Here is a 16,504-nt window from a genome sequence, read left to right as displayed (position 1 = left end):
CCGAGTCTGCCCTCAGGCCCCATCGGGGCCCCAGAGGGTCGGGGACAGTGGTGCTTGGAAAACATCAGCAGAATCCTGTTCTCTTCCTGCATTAGGTGCCCGGTCGTCCCACTGTTCTTTCCATGATAATGTCCCTCACAAAAAGAATGACAGTAACAGGGGGGACAGTCAGACCCCCTGCTGTGGCGACAGAAACCAGCTGCGACCGGATCAAACAACACAGAGGAATGACTGGCTCATGTAATTGAACACAAAGGGCGCCTTCAGGCCTAGCTGGATCCGGGATGCTCTGGGCAGGACCCTCGCCAAGGGCACGTGGGGACCTGAGTTTGGGTTTTTTGTCGGTCCACCCACCCTGGCACTGGTATACTGTCCCCAGCCTGTCGCTGCCATGTCCCAGCTGAGGCAGCAGTGACCAGAGATGACCAGCTGCCTTTGATGGGCAAGAGGGAGGGGCACTTATTCCCTGCTGGGGTCACGAAGGAGGGACCCCTGCCCTGAGCGAGGTCCTGATGTCAAGGGCCCGATGGATTTCTGAGCATGCACCTGTCCACACACATGGAGGTGGATCCTGACCGTGCAGCTGTCGGGGGGAAGCGGGTTAAGGATGGCGCTGCCATGCCCTTGGGTACCTTCTGTGCCACATTCAGAAAGAGGCCTACTAGCATCTGGGCTGACGTCGCTGCCTGGGCAACACGGAGCCGTCTGTATTCGTCCGTCACAGAGGCGCCAACCCGCATCAGGAATCCCAGCGGCCACTCCAGCAGCCTCTGGTTTGCTGTGTGCCACTGGGGACATCATGAGACTCAGCGTCCCCACCTGTGAGATGGGGCAGGGCCACATCACCAAAAAGAGTGAGCAGGAAAGGAAAGCACTTCCTAGCCCGGGACAGTCACCATGCTTCTCCCCCTCACCTGCCCCAACACCACCCCGACCCTGGGGACCCACATCGTGCCTGTCCCCGCTTCCCTCTCTGGTGAGCGCCACACTCTCCTCTCAAGAACTGGCTCTGCTGGCACCTCCAGGGGAAGCCTCTCCCCGCTCCCTGAGTTCATTTATCTCGTGAACAGTTGAGAGGACCTCGCCACCTCACTGGGTGGTTGTGATCCACCTGACAGAGGGAGGGGTCCCTATACATGAAGGATGGATGGATGAAGGATGGGTGGATGGATGCAGGATGGATGGATGGGTGGATGGGTGGATGGATGCAGGATGGATAGATGAGTACTTGGGCAGGTAGATGGACAACGGAGAGAGGAAGAAGGGAAGGAGGCAAGAGTTAATCTTTTGTGAGAAAACTTTCAAGGTATGACGCAGCGCCCAAGCAGTTGTAAGCTATTTCTTCGATTTGTTCATGTCTCCTTGGGTGCAGGTTCTAACCACGTTCACAGAAAACAACATCAGCTGTTTAGACGTGCGCTCAGTTCACGTCACGAGCACGGACCGAGTGCGTTCTGTGCACCGGCTCCAGGCTGGGCTTCCAGGGGCCCAGCCTGAGTGGGAGGCCGACCTCGGGGTGCTCTCCGTCTCCGAGGACAGTCAGGCCCATGTTTGTTGAGTGACTGTCAGAGGGGCTGATCCCAAGGACTGTGGGGCTGTGAGGAGGGCAGGTCCATTCTGCGGCGGGGGAGGGGGTCCCCTGGAGGCACCGTCACAGCTGGTTCTTGGCAGCGGGAACACGGGCCCAGCATGAGGTGGGTCCCCAGGGTCTGGCCGGTGTCAGAGCAGTTGACGGGGGAAGAGCAGTGACTGTCCTGGTCTTGGAACTGCTTTCCCGCTCACGATTTCGGGCACGTGGCCCTGCCCCATCTCCCAGGTGGGGACCCTGAGCCCAGCACGGCACCGGGGCCCCTGCCCTCTTGCCCCTTTCCTAGGAGCCTGTTTAGGGGCCCCAGTGTGCTCACTCTCCTCCTCCAGATATTTCAGCCCTTGAAGGGACGCCCCAGCTGTGTGCCAAGGAGCTGTTTCCTGCTCCTCTGAGAGGCTTACTCCTGGGGGAGGCCTCTTGGAATAAGAGCCAGGGTCGGGGGGACGGGAAGTTAGCACCGCCACCCCCCAGCTGCACGCTGGCCCTGGGCACGTGGACTGCAGCGCTGACAGAGGTGGAGGCCAGGCATCCGTCTGGGTGGGAGACAGTGTGAGTCCCCCGAGCCACCCCCCAGCTCTGGTCCACACCCTCCACTCAGCCCTCGCTCATCCTGTCACCTCTGGGCAGAACAGCCCACCACCTCCTGGAAGCCTCCCTGGTTTCCCCGGCCCTCATCCCCTGAGAAGTTTGTGCATCACCGTGTGGCCTGTCTGGGAGGTACCTGGTCTGTGATGCCTGATGTCAGAGCCCAGGGCCACCAAACGTCTTGTTTTTTTATTGAAGTACAGTTGATTTACAATGTTGTGTTAGTTTGAGGTGTGCCGCAAAGTGATTCAGTTATACATATATAAAGCCATATATCCTTTTTCATATTCTTTCCCATTATGGTTTATTACAGGATATCGAATATAATTCCCTGCACCATACAGTAGGAACTTGTTGATTATCTATTTTATATACAGTAGTGTGAATCTGTTAATCCCAAACTCCTAATTTATCCCTCCCCTCCCTTTCCCCTTTGGTAAGTTTGTTTTCTGTGTCTGTGAGTCTGTTTCTGTTTTGTAAATAAGTTCATTTGTACCTTTTTTTTAAGATTCCACATATAAGTGATATCATATGATACTTGTCTTTCTCTTACTTCACTTAGTATGATCACCTCTAGGCCCATCCATGTTGCTGTACATGGTATCATTTCATTCTTTTTTATGGCTGAGTAGTATTCCATGTATATATGTACCACCTCTTCTTTATCCATTCGTCTGTCCATGGACATTTAAGTTGCTTCCATCTCTTGGCTATTGTATACAGTGCTGCCGTGGACATTGGGGTGCGCACGTATCTTTTCAGGTTATGGTTTTCTCTGGGTATATGCCCAGGAGTGGGATCGCAGGATCATACAGTAACTCTGTTTTTAGTTTTTTTAAGGAACCTCCATACTGTTCTCCATTGGTTGTACCAATTTACATTCTCACCAACAGTGTAGGAGGGTTCCCTTTTCTCCACACCCTCTCCAGCATTTGTTGTTTGTAGACTTTTTGATGATGGCCATTCTGACTGCTGTGAGGTGGTATCTCTTTGTAATTTTGATTTGCATTTCTCTAATAATTAGCGACGTTGAGCATCTTTTCACATGCCTCTTGGCCATTTATATGTCTTCTTTGGAGAAATGTCTATTTAGGTCTTCTGTGCATTTTTTGATTGGGTTGTTTGGTTTTTTGTTATTAAGTTGTGAGCTGTTTGTATATTTTGGAGATTAAGCCCTTGTCGGTCGGTCGCATCATTTGCAAATATTTGCTGGCAGTCTGTAGGTTGTCTTTTCATTTTGTTTATCATTTCCTTTGCTGTGCAAAAGCTAACATTTGTTTATTTTTGCTTTTATTTCTATTGCCTGAGGAGACTGACCTAAGAAAACGTTGCTACGATTTATGTCAGAGAATGGTTTGCCTATGTTCTCTTCTAGTTTTATGGTGTCACGTCTAAGTCTTCAAGCCTTTTTGAGTTTATTTATGTGTATGGTGTGAGAGGGAGTGTTCTAATTTCATTGATTTACACGCAGCTGTCCTGCTTTCCCCACATGGGCTGTGGGTCTGGGAAGGAGAGAGGGAGATGGAGGGACTCATGGATGGAGGAGTGGATGGAGGGAGGGAGAGAGAGTGGCAGTTTGTGACCGTCTGCTGTTTATAGTTCCTGCCAGAGCCCCCAGGGATCCTGAGCATGTTTCCCAGAATCGTGGGACTGAGAAGTGGGCTCTTCCCTGAACCTCTCAGGGGAGCGGGACTTGGGATCGTTCATTCCTCAGAAGGTCCCTTTCTGCCCTGGACCCCAGAACCCTCCCTCCCTAATGGTGCCAGTGAGAGGTGGGCTGTGGTCCCAGCAGAGAGCTGCCCACCAGGCTCGTCCTCACCTGTCACAGTGGAAACACCTGTGGCCTCTGCTCAGAACAAGGGTGTGGAAAGGCCCCCTCTGCTGACCTGGGGTTGCTGCACCAGTGCGTCCAGGTGAGGGCTGGGGGGGGGCCCCTCAGCGCCCAGTGAAATTCGCCGTCCCCATGAAGCATCATTTTTGCCTTTTAAAATTCACACCTGCATCTGAACGCTAACCACTCCTTCCAGGCTGTGTTCAGACACAGAGTGTGCTGGTGTCTGTGTGCCTGCAGAGAGGGGAGAGGGTTTGACTTCCCTTCTCCTGTTTGAATTTCTGGACCGAGGCTGAACTAGACACTGAGGATGCTAAAGAAATGAGGTCCCTGCAGACACAAGTCTGGGGGTCGCCCCTCTTTCCAAACTGTCCACCCCTGGTCTGCCAAACCCAGCACAGCGTGCTGTGTGGTCCAGGCCCCCTTTTCCTTCTTTCTACCTCGATCTACACCCGTGGAAGCCAGGCACTGAGATGTAGGCAGAGACCTCACCACCCACCACAAGTGAGAACTTTCTTCTGCCAGGTCACCTGCCGAGCGCCCTGCAGCCAGCACCCCTGGGCAGGAAGGGGACCCCGCTGAGTCCGTCCGGGGAACGTATTTCTTTAATCAAGTATAAACAGCCTGTAAACGAAAACCCAAACTGATGCTCTGTTCCTCCCCCTCATCCCCTTCTAGAAAGTTCAGCAGTACACAGTCATTGTTCAAGCCACAGACATGGAAGGAAACCTGAACTATGGCCTCTCCAACACGGCCACAGCCATCATCACGGTGACAGACGTGAACGACAACCCACCCGAGTTCACTGCCAGCACGGTGAGTGCACGTCCCCTCGGAGACAGTTCCCGGGCGTTCGGGTTGCTTCTCTCTCTGCTGCCACCTGATGGAAGGAGCTTGACAGACAAATAGACAGGCTGTTAACAAAGGCCCCGAGCGGCGGGGGTCTGAGCGAGAGAGGAGCTCCAGGGGTCTGCAGGCCCCGATACTGAGCACTGGCTGCCACCTGGAGAGGCTCCCAGGACACTCCTCCTGAATCCGGAGGAGTTGGCCAGCGGTGTTTGGGTTCCAGGGTCAGCCAGTGTGGGGTGTGTGCATGGCTGCGTGGGAGGCAGGGCTGTCTGGGGATGCCTGGGGACAGGGCAGGTCCCTGCGGCAGGACCGGAGCTGGCCCTCCACGGCCCACCATCAGCAGGGGGGCAGCGGGGCGTGGGGACACATTGTACGTCCTGCCCCTTCAGGCACGGCCGGCGGGCTGGGACCAGGCCACGTGCCAGGCTGCCCAGACCCTAAATGACCGCAGGAACGCCCTAGCGGCAGAGCTGAGGGATCACAGAGCCACGAGCCACTGGCTCCCACTTCCTCTGAATCCCAGAGGAGCTGCGCCTTTGGGGCCACACCCCCCCGGAGTGGGGCTGCTGACAGGATGGGAACATATACCCACCCTGCGGGTGCCCGTCCAGAAATGCGGCAGATGCAGGGGGCCAGATGGGCAGGGGGGAGGGTCAGCGAGGACTCCCAGGGCAGTGCTGGGAGGTGGAGGCCGCCCCTCCCCCCGGGGGGTCAGGGCTGCCTTCTCTGAGCCTCACCCCCACCCCCACGGCACCGAGTGGATGAGAGAGTAACAGCAGTAACAGTAACAAGAGAACTGGAGCGCGAGGCAAGCTGTGGAGCTACCCTCCGCCCCGCTCCACCAGGCAGCAGCCTGGGCTTCCTGGTCAACCTCTGGTCCCCACCAGCCCCATGAGGCTTGGGACCCAGTTATGGAGGAGGATGCTGAGGCTCAGAGAGGCTAAGTCACTTGTCCAGAGCCACTCAGCCCACTAGTGGAGCAGCTGGGGTTGAGCCCCAGAAGCTGTGCTCTCATGCCACAGTGTGGGGGTGGGTACAGAGAGGAGACCCCTCATTCTCCCAGTGTGGGTGGGCCAGCTTGCCGTGAAGGCATCTCTCAGGTCAGAGCCCCTCGCAGGGAGCCCCACCACAGCGTCCCCGCGTGCCCTCATCCTGCTTCCCCACCACCCTGCAACAGGCTCCAAATTCTGGAGTCCCCAGATCCCACATCCCTGCAATAAGGCATCTCAGAGTCCTAGGCTCTGTGTCCAGCTGGACCAAGCCAGAGGAGGGCAGCCTCAGCCATGAGGGCACAGCGCCATCTGGTGGGAAGATGGCAGGTCACCTCACCTGAGAGGGAGCCGCTCAGGCCTCTGCCCCCTGGTTAGGTGGGATGGCTTCCGTTCTGTTTGCTCTCCATGGCCAGTGGGCAGTGGCAGGAAGGGCTCGGGAGCAGCGTCCCAGGGGGTCTGGACATGAGGAGAGCAGCTCATTGCTCGCTGCACTGAGGTCTGACGTGCCTACAGTATGAGGCGCAAATCTTGAGTGAAACCTTCCCCCTGGCCGGCAGCAACCCAGGCCCATCGTCCAAGGTGAGCTTTACCTGTTCTAGGACGTCATATAAACGGAGTCACACAGAACACACGATTCCCTGTAGCCTCCCATCCGGTGGCATAAGGCCTCTGGGATCCTTCTTTGTTGTTGTATCAGTTCAGTCAGATAGGGCCCCGCCCATCTGGGTTTTTTCTGTTCTCAGCTTGGACCCTTTGGAACTTTTAGGAACAAGTTTTCATTGCCTCACCTGGCTTCACTTAATCATTATCTATCTCTTTTTTAAAAATTAGCTTGAGTATGTGGTTAGGTAATTGACACACACGGTACAGCACCTTAAAAGGTATAAAATGACTTACTTTGAGGAGGAGCCCCTTGTGTTTTCACTCTGACCCTTGCGTTGTTTTTGGTTTTTCCGCTTATATGTCTTGAAGACCTTTCCATATCCACAGATTCCGAACGGCCTTGGAATTTTTTCAGCATGTGTTTAGAAATAATTTCAAACTCACAGAAAAGTTGCAATAGAAACAGGGAAAAGAATAGCCTCACAGAGAGAAGACAAGATGGTAGAGTAGAAGGCCTTGAGCTCGCCTCCTAACACAAAAGCACCGAAATCACAACTACCTGCTGAACAGTCAGTCATCAATAAAAAAGAAAGACTGGGGCTGCCCTGGTGGCGCCGTGGTTAAGAATCGCCTGCCAATGCAGGGGACACAGGTTCGAGCCCTGGTCCGGGAAGATCCCACATGTCGCGGAGCAACTGAGGCCGTGCGCCTGGAGCCCATGCTCCGCAACAGAAAGCCACCACAGTGAGAAGCCCGTGCACCACAATGAAGAGTAGCCCCCGCTCGCCACAACTAGAGAAAGCCCACGTGCAGCAATGAAGACCCAATGCAGCCAAAAATAAAATAAATTTAAAAAAATAAAAAAGACTGGACCCAGCCAAAAAGGATAGTCTACATCCAAGGATATAAAGAAGAAACCACAACAAGATGGTAGGAGGGGCACACTCAGAATATTATCAAATCCCATACCCCCTGGGTGGGCAGTTCACAAACTGGAGAATAATTATATCACAGGAGTGAGAGTTCTGAGCCCCAACTCAGGCTCCCCAGCCTGGGGGTCTGGCATCAGGAGGAGGAGCCCCCAGAGCATTTGGTTTTAAAAGCCAACAGGGCCTGACTGCAGGAGCTCCACTGGACTCCACAGCTCCACAGGGAAGCAGAGAGCCCACTCTTGGAGGATGCACAAAAGGTATGACATGTACTGGCTCCCCAGGGCAAGGGCAGTGACTTCATAGGACACGGGGCTGGATCTACCTGCTGCTCTTTTTTTTTTTTTTTTTTTTGCCGTATGTGGGCCTCTCACTGTTGTGGCCTCTCCCATTGCAGAGCTCAGGCTCCGGATGCGCAGGCTCAGCAGCCATGGCTCACGGGCCTAGTTGCTCCGCGGCATGTGGGATCTTCCCGGACCGGGGCACGAACCCGTGTCCCCTGCATCGGCAGGTGGACTCTCAACCACTGCGCCACCAGGAAGCCCTACCTGCTGCTCTTGATGGGTCTCCTGGGGAGGCAGGGTATGGCTGTGGCTCTCCCTGGGGATGCGGACACTGGTGGTGGCGATGTCCGGGAGTGTATGTGAACTGTCAAGGAGGCAGACATCTCACCAGCACCAAGACCCGGCCCCACCCAACAGCCTGGCTCCAGCACCGGGATGCCTCAGGCCAAGCAACCAGCAGGGCAGGAACTCAGCCTCACTCACCAGCAGACAGGCTGCCTAAAGACTTCCTGAGCCACAGCCACCCCTAGACACACCCCTTGACACAGCACTGCCCACCAGAGGGACAAGACCCAGCTCCACCCCCCCAGTGGGCAGGCACCAGTCCCTCCCACCAGGAAGCCTGCACAAGCCCCACAAGCCCCTTAGACCAGCCTCACCCACCAGAGGGCAGACACCAGCAGCAAGAGGAAATACAACCCTGCAGCCTGCGGACGGAAACTGCAATCACAGAAAGTTAGTTAGACAAAATGAGATGGCAGAGGAATATATCCCAGACGAAGGAACAAGGTAAAACCCCAGAAGAACAACTAAGTGAAGTGGAGATAGGCAATCTACCAGAGAAAGACTTCAGAGTAATGAGCATAAAGATGATCCAAGATCTCGGAAAAAGCATGGATGCACAGAGTGAGAAGATACAAGAAATTTTTAACAAAGAATTAGAAAATATAAAGAACAACCAGAATTGAAGAATATAATAACTGAAATGAAAAATACACTAGAAGGAATCCATAGCAGACTAAATAAGGCAGAAGAATGGGTAAGTGAGCTGTAAGACAGAATGGGGCAAATCACCACTGTGGAACAGGATAAAGAAAAAAGAATGAAAAGAAAGAAGGACAGGTTAAGAGACCTCTGGGACAACATTCAACACACCAACATTTGCATTATAGGGGTCCCAGAAGGAGAAAAGAGAGAAAGAGCCTGAGAAAATATTTGAAGAGATAATAGCTGAAAATTTCCCTAACATGGGAAGGTAAACAGTCACCCAAGTCTAGGAAGCACCGAGTGTCTGATACAGGATAAACCCAAGAGGAACATGCCAAGACACATAGAAATCAAACTGACAAAAATTAAAGACAAAGAGAAAATATTAAAAGCAACAAATAACATACAAAGGAATCCTCATAAGATTATCAGCTGAATTTTTTCAGCAGAGACTATGCAGGCCAGAAGGGAGTGGCAGGATATATTTAAAGTGATGAAAAAACCTACAAGCAAGAATACTCTGCCTAGCAAGGCTCTCATTCAGATTTGATGGAGAAATCAAAAGCTTTATAGACAAGCAAAAGCTAAGAGAATTCAGCACCTCCAAACCAGCTTTACAACAGACACTAAAGGAACTTCTCTAAGTGGAAAAGAAAAGGCCACAACTAGAAACAAGAAAATGATGAAATGGGAAGGCTCACCAGTAAAGGCAAACATACAGTAAAGGTAGGAAATCATCCACACACAAGTATGATATCAACACCAGCAGTCGTGAGAAGAGGAGAATACAAATGCAGGATACTGGAAGTGTGTTTGAAATTAAGAGATCAGCAATTTAAAACAATCATATATTTATATAGATTGCTATATCAAAACCTCATGGTAACCACAAACCAAAAATCTATAATAGATATACACACAAAAAAGAAATCCAAACACAACACTAAAGATAGTCATCAAATCATAAGAAGAGAGAACAAAAGAAGAAAGGAAGAAAAAAGACCTACAAAAACAAATCCAAAACAATTAACAAAATGCCAATAAGAACATACATATCAATAATTACCTTAAGTGGGGGCTTCCCTGGTGGCGCAGTGGTTGAGGGTCTGCCTGCCGATGCAGGGGACACGGGTTCCTGCCCCGGTCTGTGAGGATCCCACATGCCGCGGAGCAGCTGGGCCCATGAGCCATGGCCGCTGAGCCTGCGCATCCGGAGCCTGTGCTGTGCAATGGGAGAGGCCACAGCAGTGAGAGGCCCGCGTACCACAAAAATAATAATAATAATAGTTACCTTAAATGTAAATGGCTTAAATGCTCCAACCAAAAGATGTGGACTGGCTGAATGGATACAAAAACAAGACCCATATATATGTTGTCTACAAGAGACCCACTTCAGACCTGGAGACACATACAGACTGAAAAGGGGGTGGAAAAAGGTATTCCATGCAAATGGAAATCAAAAGAAAGCTGGAGTAGCAATACTCATATCAGATAAAATGGACTTTAAAATAAAGACTACTGCAAGAGACAAAGGAGGACACTACATAATGATCAAGGGATCGATCCAAGAAGATATAACAATTGTAAATATATATGCACCCAACACAGGAGCACCTCAATAATATAAGGCAAATGTTAACAGACATAAAAGGAGAAATTGACAGTAAACAAATAATAGTGGGGGACTTCAATGCCCCACTTACATCAATGGACAGATCATCCAGACAGAAAATCAATAAGGAAACACAAGCCTTAAATGACACATTAGACCAGATGCACTTAATTGATATCTATAGAGCATTCTATCCAAAAGCAGCAGAATACACATTCTTTTCAAGTGCACACGGAACATTCTCCAGGATAGATCACGTGCTGGGCCACAGAGTGAGCCTCAGCAAATTTAGGAAAATTGAAATCATATCAAGCATCTTTTCCAACCACAACACTATAAGATTAGAAATCAACTACAAGGAAAAAAACTGCAAAAAAACACTAACACATGGAGGCTACGCAATATGCTAGTGAACAACCAATGGATCACTGAAGAAATCAAAGAGGAAATCAAAAAGTACCTAGAGACAAAAGAAAATGAAAACACTATGATCCAAAAGCTATGGAATGCAGCAAAAGCAGTTCTAAGAGGAAAGTTTATAGCGATACAAGCTTACCTCAGGAAAAAGAAAAATCTCAAACAACCTAACCTTACATTAAAGCAACTAAAAAAGAAGAACAAACAAAACCCAAAGTTAGTAGAAGGAAAGAAATGATAAAGATCAGAGCAGAAATAAATGAAATAGAGACTAAGAAAACCATAAAAAATAATCATTTAAAGTAAAAGCTGGTTCTTTGAAAAGATAAACAAAATTAATAAAACTTTAGCAAGACCCATCAAGAAAAAAAAGGGAGAGTACTCAAATCAATAAAATTAGAAATGAAAAAGGAGACATTACAACCGACACCACAGAAATACAAAGGACCACAAGAGACTACTACAGGCAACTATAGGGCAATAAATTGGACAACCTGGAAGAAATGGACAAATTCTTAGAAAGGTACAATCTCCCAAACTGAACCAGGAAGAAATAGAAAATATGAACAGACCAGTTACAAGTACTGAAATTGAATCTGTGATTTAAAAACTCCCAACAAACAAAAGTCCAGGACTAGATGGTTTCACAGGTGCATTGTATCAAACATTTAGAAAAGAGTTAACACCTATCCCTCTGAAACTATTCCAAAAAATTGCAGAAGAGGGAACATTTCCAAACTCATTCTATGAGGCCACCATCACTCTGATACCAAAACCAGACAAAAATACTTCAAAAAAAAAAAGAAAATTACAGGCCAATATCACTGATGAACACAGACACAAAAATCCTCAACAAAACACTAGCAAACCGAATCCAACAAAACATTAAAAGGATCATACACCATGATCAAGTGGGATCCATCCCAGGGATGCAAGGATTTTTCAATATCTGCAAATCAATCAGTGTGATACACCACATTAACAAATTGAAGAATAAAAACCATACGATCGTCTCAGTAGATGCAGAAAAAACTTCTGATAAAATTCAACACCCATTTATGTTTTAAAAAAAATGTCCAGAACGTAGGCATAGAGGGAACCTACCTCAACATAATAAAGGCCATATATGACAAACCCACAGCTAACATCATACTCAGTGGTGAAAAGCTGAAAGCATTTCCTCTAAGATCAAGAACAAGACAAGGGGACTTCCCTGGTGGTGCAGTGGTTAAGAATCCACCTGCCAATGCAGGGGACATGGGTTCAAGCCCTGGTGTGGGAATATCCCATATGCCACGGAGCAACTAAGCCCGTGTGCCACAACTACTGAGCCCACATGCCACAACTACTGAAGCCCATGCGCCTAGAGCCTGTGCTCTGCAACAAGAGAAATCACTGCAATGAGAAGCCCACACACCACAGCAAGAGTAGCCCCTGCTCGCCTCAACTAGAGAAAGCCCATGCACAGCAACAAAGACCCAATGCAGCCAAAAATAAAATAAAAATAAATTTTAAAAGAACAAGACAAGGATGTCCACTCTTGCCACTTTTATTCAGCATAGTTTTGGAAGTCCTAGCCACAGCAATTGGAAAAGAAAAAGAAATAAAAGGGATCCAAACTGGAAAAGAAGAAGCAAAACTGTCACCATTTTCAGATGACATTACACTATACATTGAGAATCCTAAAGATGCTACCAGAAAACTACTAGAGCTCATCAGTGAATCTGGTAAAGTTGCAGGATACAAAATTAATACACAGAAATCTGTTGCATTTCTATACACTAACAACAGAAGATCAGAAAGGGAAATTAAGGAAACAATCCCATTTACCATGGCATCAAAAAGAATAAAATACCCAGGGATGAACCTACCTAAGGAGGAAAAAAAAAAAAAACTGTACTCCAAAAACTGTAAGATGCTGATGAAAGAAACTGAAGATGACATAAACAGATGGAAGCATATACCAAGTTCTTGGATTGGGAGAATCAGTACTGTCAAAATGACTATACTACCCAAGGTAATCTACAGACTCAGTGAAATCCCTATCAAATTACCTATGGTATTTTTCACAGAACTAGAACAAAAAGTTTTAAAATTTGTATGAAAACACAGAAGACCCCGAATAGCCAAAGCAATCTTGAGAAAGAAAAACGGAGCTGGAGGAATCAGGCTCCCTGACTTCAGACTATACTACAAAGCTACAGTAATCAAAACAGCATGGTACTTGCACAAAAACAGAAATGTAGATCAATGGAACAGGATAGAAAGCCCACAAATAAACCCACACACCTATGGTCAATTAATCTACGACAAAGAAGGCAAGAATATACAAGGGAGAAAAGACAATCTCTTCAGTAAGTAGTGCTGGGGAAACTGTACAGCTACATGTAAAAGAATGAAATTAGAACATTCTCTAACAATATACAAAAAATAAATTCAAAATGGATTAAAGACTTCAACATAAGACCGGATACTATAAAACTCCTAGAGGAAAACATAGGGAGGACACCCTTTGACATATCGCAGCAATACATCTTTGGATCCATCTTCCAGAGTAATGAAAACAAAAACAAAAATAAAACACATGGGACCTAATTAAACTTAAGAGCTTTTGCATAGCAAAGGAAACCATAAAGAAAACGAAAAGACAACCTATGGGATGGGAGAAAATATTCTCAAATGAAGCGACTGACAAGGGATTCATCTCCATAATACACAAACAGCTCATGCAGCTCAATATCAAGAAAACCCAATCAAAAAATGGGCAGAAGACCTAAGTAGAAATTTCTCCAAAGAAGACATACAGATGACAAAAAGGCACATGAAAAGATGTTCAACATCACTAATTAGAGAAATGCAAATCAAAACTGCAATGAAGTATCACCTCACACCAGTTAGAATGGAAATCACCAGAAAATCTACAAACAGCAAATGCTGGAGAGGGTGTGGAGAAAAGGGAACCCTCTTGCACTGTTGGTGGGAATGTAAATTGGTGCAGCCACTATGAAGAACAGTATGGAGGTTCCTTAAAAAAATGAATATAGAACTACCATATGACCCAGCGATCCCACTCCTGGGCATTTATCTGGAGAAAACCATAATGTGAAAAGATACATGCACCCTAGTGTTCACTGCAGCACCATTTACAATAGCCAAGACATGGAAGCAACCTAAATGTCCACTGACAGATAAATGGATAAAGAAGATATGGTACATATATACAATGGAATATTACTCAGCTATAAAAGAAGAATGAAATAATGCCATTTGCAGCAACATGGATGGACCTAGAGATGATCATAGTAAGTGAAGTCAGACAGAGAAAGACAAATATCATATGATATCACTTACATATGGAAACTAAAAGAATGATGCAAATGAACTTATTTACAAAACAGAAACAGACTCGTAGACATAGAAAACAAACTTATGGTTACCAAAGGGCCGGGGGATAATTCAGGAGGTTGGGATTAACGTATACACACTACTATGTATAAAATAGATAAAGAACAAGGACCTACCGTATAACACAGGGAACTCGACTCAACATTTTTTAATAACCTGTATGGGGAAAGAATCTGAAAAAGAATAGACATAAATATGTGTAAAACTAAGTCACTGTGCTCTACACCTGAAACTAGCACACACTGTAACTCAACTGTATTGCGATTACAGCAAACAAAAAGAGGAGCTGCGCACACCGACCCTGTCGGCGCCATGCTGTGTGTGCCTGCCTCTCCCTGTACGTGTGCCCGCAGGATTCTTTCTGAGCTGCTTGGGCATCAGTAGTATGCATTGATGCCCTCACATCTAAAGGCTTCTGAGCGTATTTCCTAAGAAGAGGGTTTTCTCCGTCAGGAACCTGAGGCCCAGAGGGGTAATGCCGGGCTACCCGAGGTCACACAGTAAGACAGAGGCCAACCCACATCTCCTGCTTCCTCAGGCCCACCTTTGCACCACACCTCTGTCCTTCAAGACCCCAAGTGTGTCTCCTGTCCCCTTCTGAGATGGAGCAGCCCTGCCTTCCCGGGTTTCTGCAGCTCCAGAGAGGGGCCCCGAGGCTGCCCTCACACCCAAGCTCCCGCAGGGCAAGTCTGCGGGGGACCACTTGCGCCCACTGTCCCGAGCCCTGATCCGGCTTTGACGAGCCCTGGTCAGCCCTGACCTGACGCTTGTGTGGCTCCTCCAGCTTCTAGCCTGAACCTCGTCTGCCCTTCTGCACGCCAGCCGCCCTGCAAACACCTGCTGATGCCCTAGAAAGGCCGGGTCCTAGATGACCTGTGAGGAAGTGATGGGGCAGAGAAAAGGAGGGGGCGGTGCATCTTCCTGACCTGTTGGCGCTGGGGTGTCCACACGAGGGGAGGGGAGATGATCAACAAGATACCCCCGGATCCGCACACACGCCTGAAAAAGGGGCAGCCCTGGAATTACAGTGAGACCCAGGAGGGAGTTTGCATGTGACCCAAGGATGTGCCTTGGGGCACATCCCAGGGGAAAGTTCCTCCTGCCTGCATGCCTGGATGAAGGAAAGGTGGGCACAGCCTGGTTCCCGGGACTGTTCCTCAGGAGGATGCTCCCGGGCTTTCGGAACGGCTGCCTCTTCCCAGAGTCGCCCCTGCCCCTCCTCCACCCCAGTCGGCCTCAGCCAGGCCCGGGCCCTGGAGAGCACATCGAGGCCCAGCCTGCTTACTGTCGGGGCTGTGGGGCAGCGGCGTGGATGTGTGTGGATTGGCATGGCTGGGGTTGCTAACGTCCCGGGGTCACACGTTATGACATGTCCCCCTCGGGACGGCTGGAAGGCAGGGCCCCAGGACACCGTCTGCTGGGCTCAGTGGGGGTGGGCGGGCGAAGGCCCAGGCCTGGCCGCACCCCCTGCACAGCCTGGCTAATTTTATCGAGCTTCATCAAGAACAATCAGCAGAAGCTGAAGAGATGGGGGGTGGGGATTCGCACGATCCAATTCCTAGTCTTAAATGTTAATTAGAAGTCATTTTCCCTTCGCCTGCTCCGAGCCTGCGCCCGCTTGCTGCCCCTGCAAGGCTGTCCGTCAGCACCCCTGCAGGGCGGGGCGGGCCCCCTGGGGTAGGGCCGAGGCCCCCAGGACACACAGCCGCAGGCCCGACCCAAGGGCCGCCCTCCGCCTCATCCTCAGGTCCCGGAGCAAAGCCCAGAGCCCCAGCCACACACAGGCCCACAGGAGGGTCTCCTGGAGTCGGGAAGCCCCTTCTGCACCCCCCAACCCCCGGGTCCCTCCTAGCTTTGTGCCCTTAGGCTGACAGTCGGACCTCTCTGAGCATCAGAACGTTTTCCCCTCTTGACGCGTAAGTGTTACACGGCTCAAGGTGAAGCTGGGAGCATCCGCTCATCTACAGGGAGGTTTGTTCTCTGCCCTAAAAACGCCGCGGGTCGTACCTGACCCCCGTCGCAGGGGCTCGGACTGGGCGGCGGAGCAGACAGGGTCCCGGCTCTGCCTTCAGCGGGTGAGGGGTTCACGGTGGAGGCACCAAAACATTCATTCCAAGTCCAGTTTCCTCATCTGTTAAGAAAGGGAGGATGGGAGTCCTTAAGGTACATCGCGCTGCAGTTCAAGACTGTACGTGATAGGACATGTTTGTCTTTACTGTATATTTGACTGGATGACCTATTCCCCATTCCAAGGCAAGCATGAATAAAATTAGGCTAAATATTAAAAAAAAAGGGGGGTGAGATCATGGTGGGTCCCCCCCCAGGGTCCTCTGAAGACAGAGGAGAGGACAATAAGCACCCAGTAGCCCTTCCTCCTGGAAAGGGGGTGATCAAGCCCGTCTGTGAACCAAAAAGCTGGGGA

The 16,504-nt window shown here is 49.5% G+C and overlaps 1 protein-coding gene across 1 annotated transcript in view; it reads left to right on the top strand.

The window, feature by feature from the left end:
- Positions 1-16,504, top strand: part of CDH4 (cadherin 4) — a gene marked incomplete at its 5' end in the record, with an annotated part of 569,921 nt that overhangs the window by 535,821 nt on the left and 17,596 nt on the right. The window contains one exon of the mRNA XM_081257492.1: positions 4,683-4,820. Coding sequence (XP_081113618.1) covers positions 4,683-4,820 — 138 coding nt within the window. The remainder of the gene's footprint in view (positions 1-4,682; positions 4,821-16,504) is intronic.

This window comes from Mesoplodon bidens, assembly GCF_964165515.1.
Source record: "Mesoplodon bidens genome assembly, chromosome: 15".
Lineage (NCBI taxonomy): Eukaryota > Metazoa > Chordata > Mammalia > Artiodactyla > Ziphiidae > Mesoplodon > Mesoplodon bidens.
This window is presented reverse-complemented; position numbering and strand designations above follow the sequence as displayed.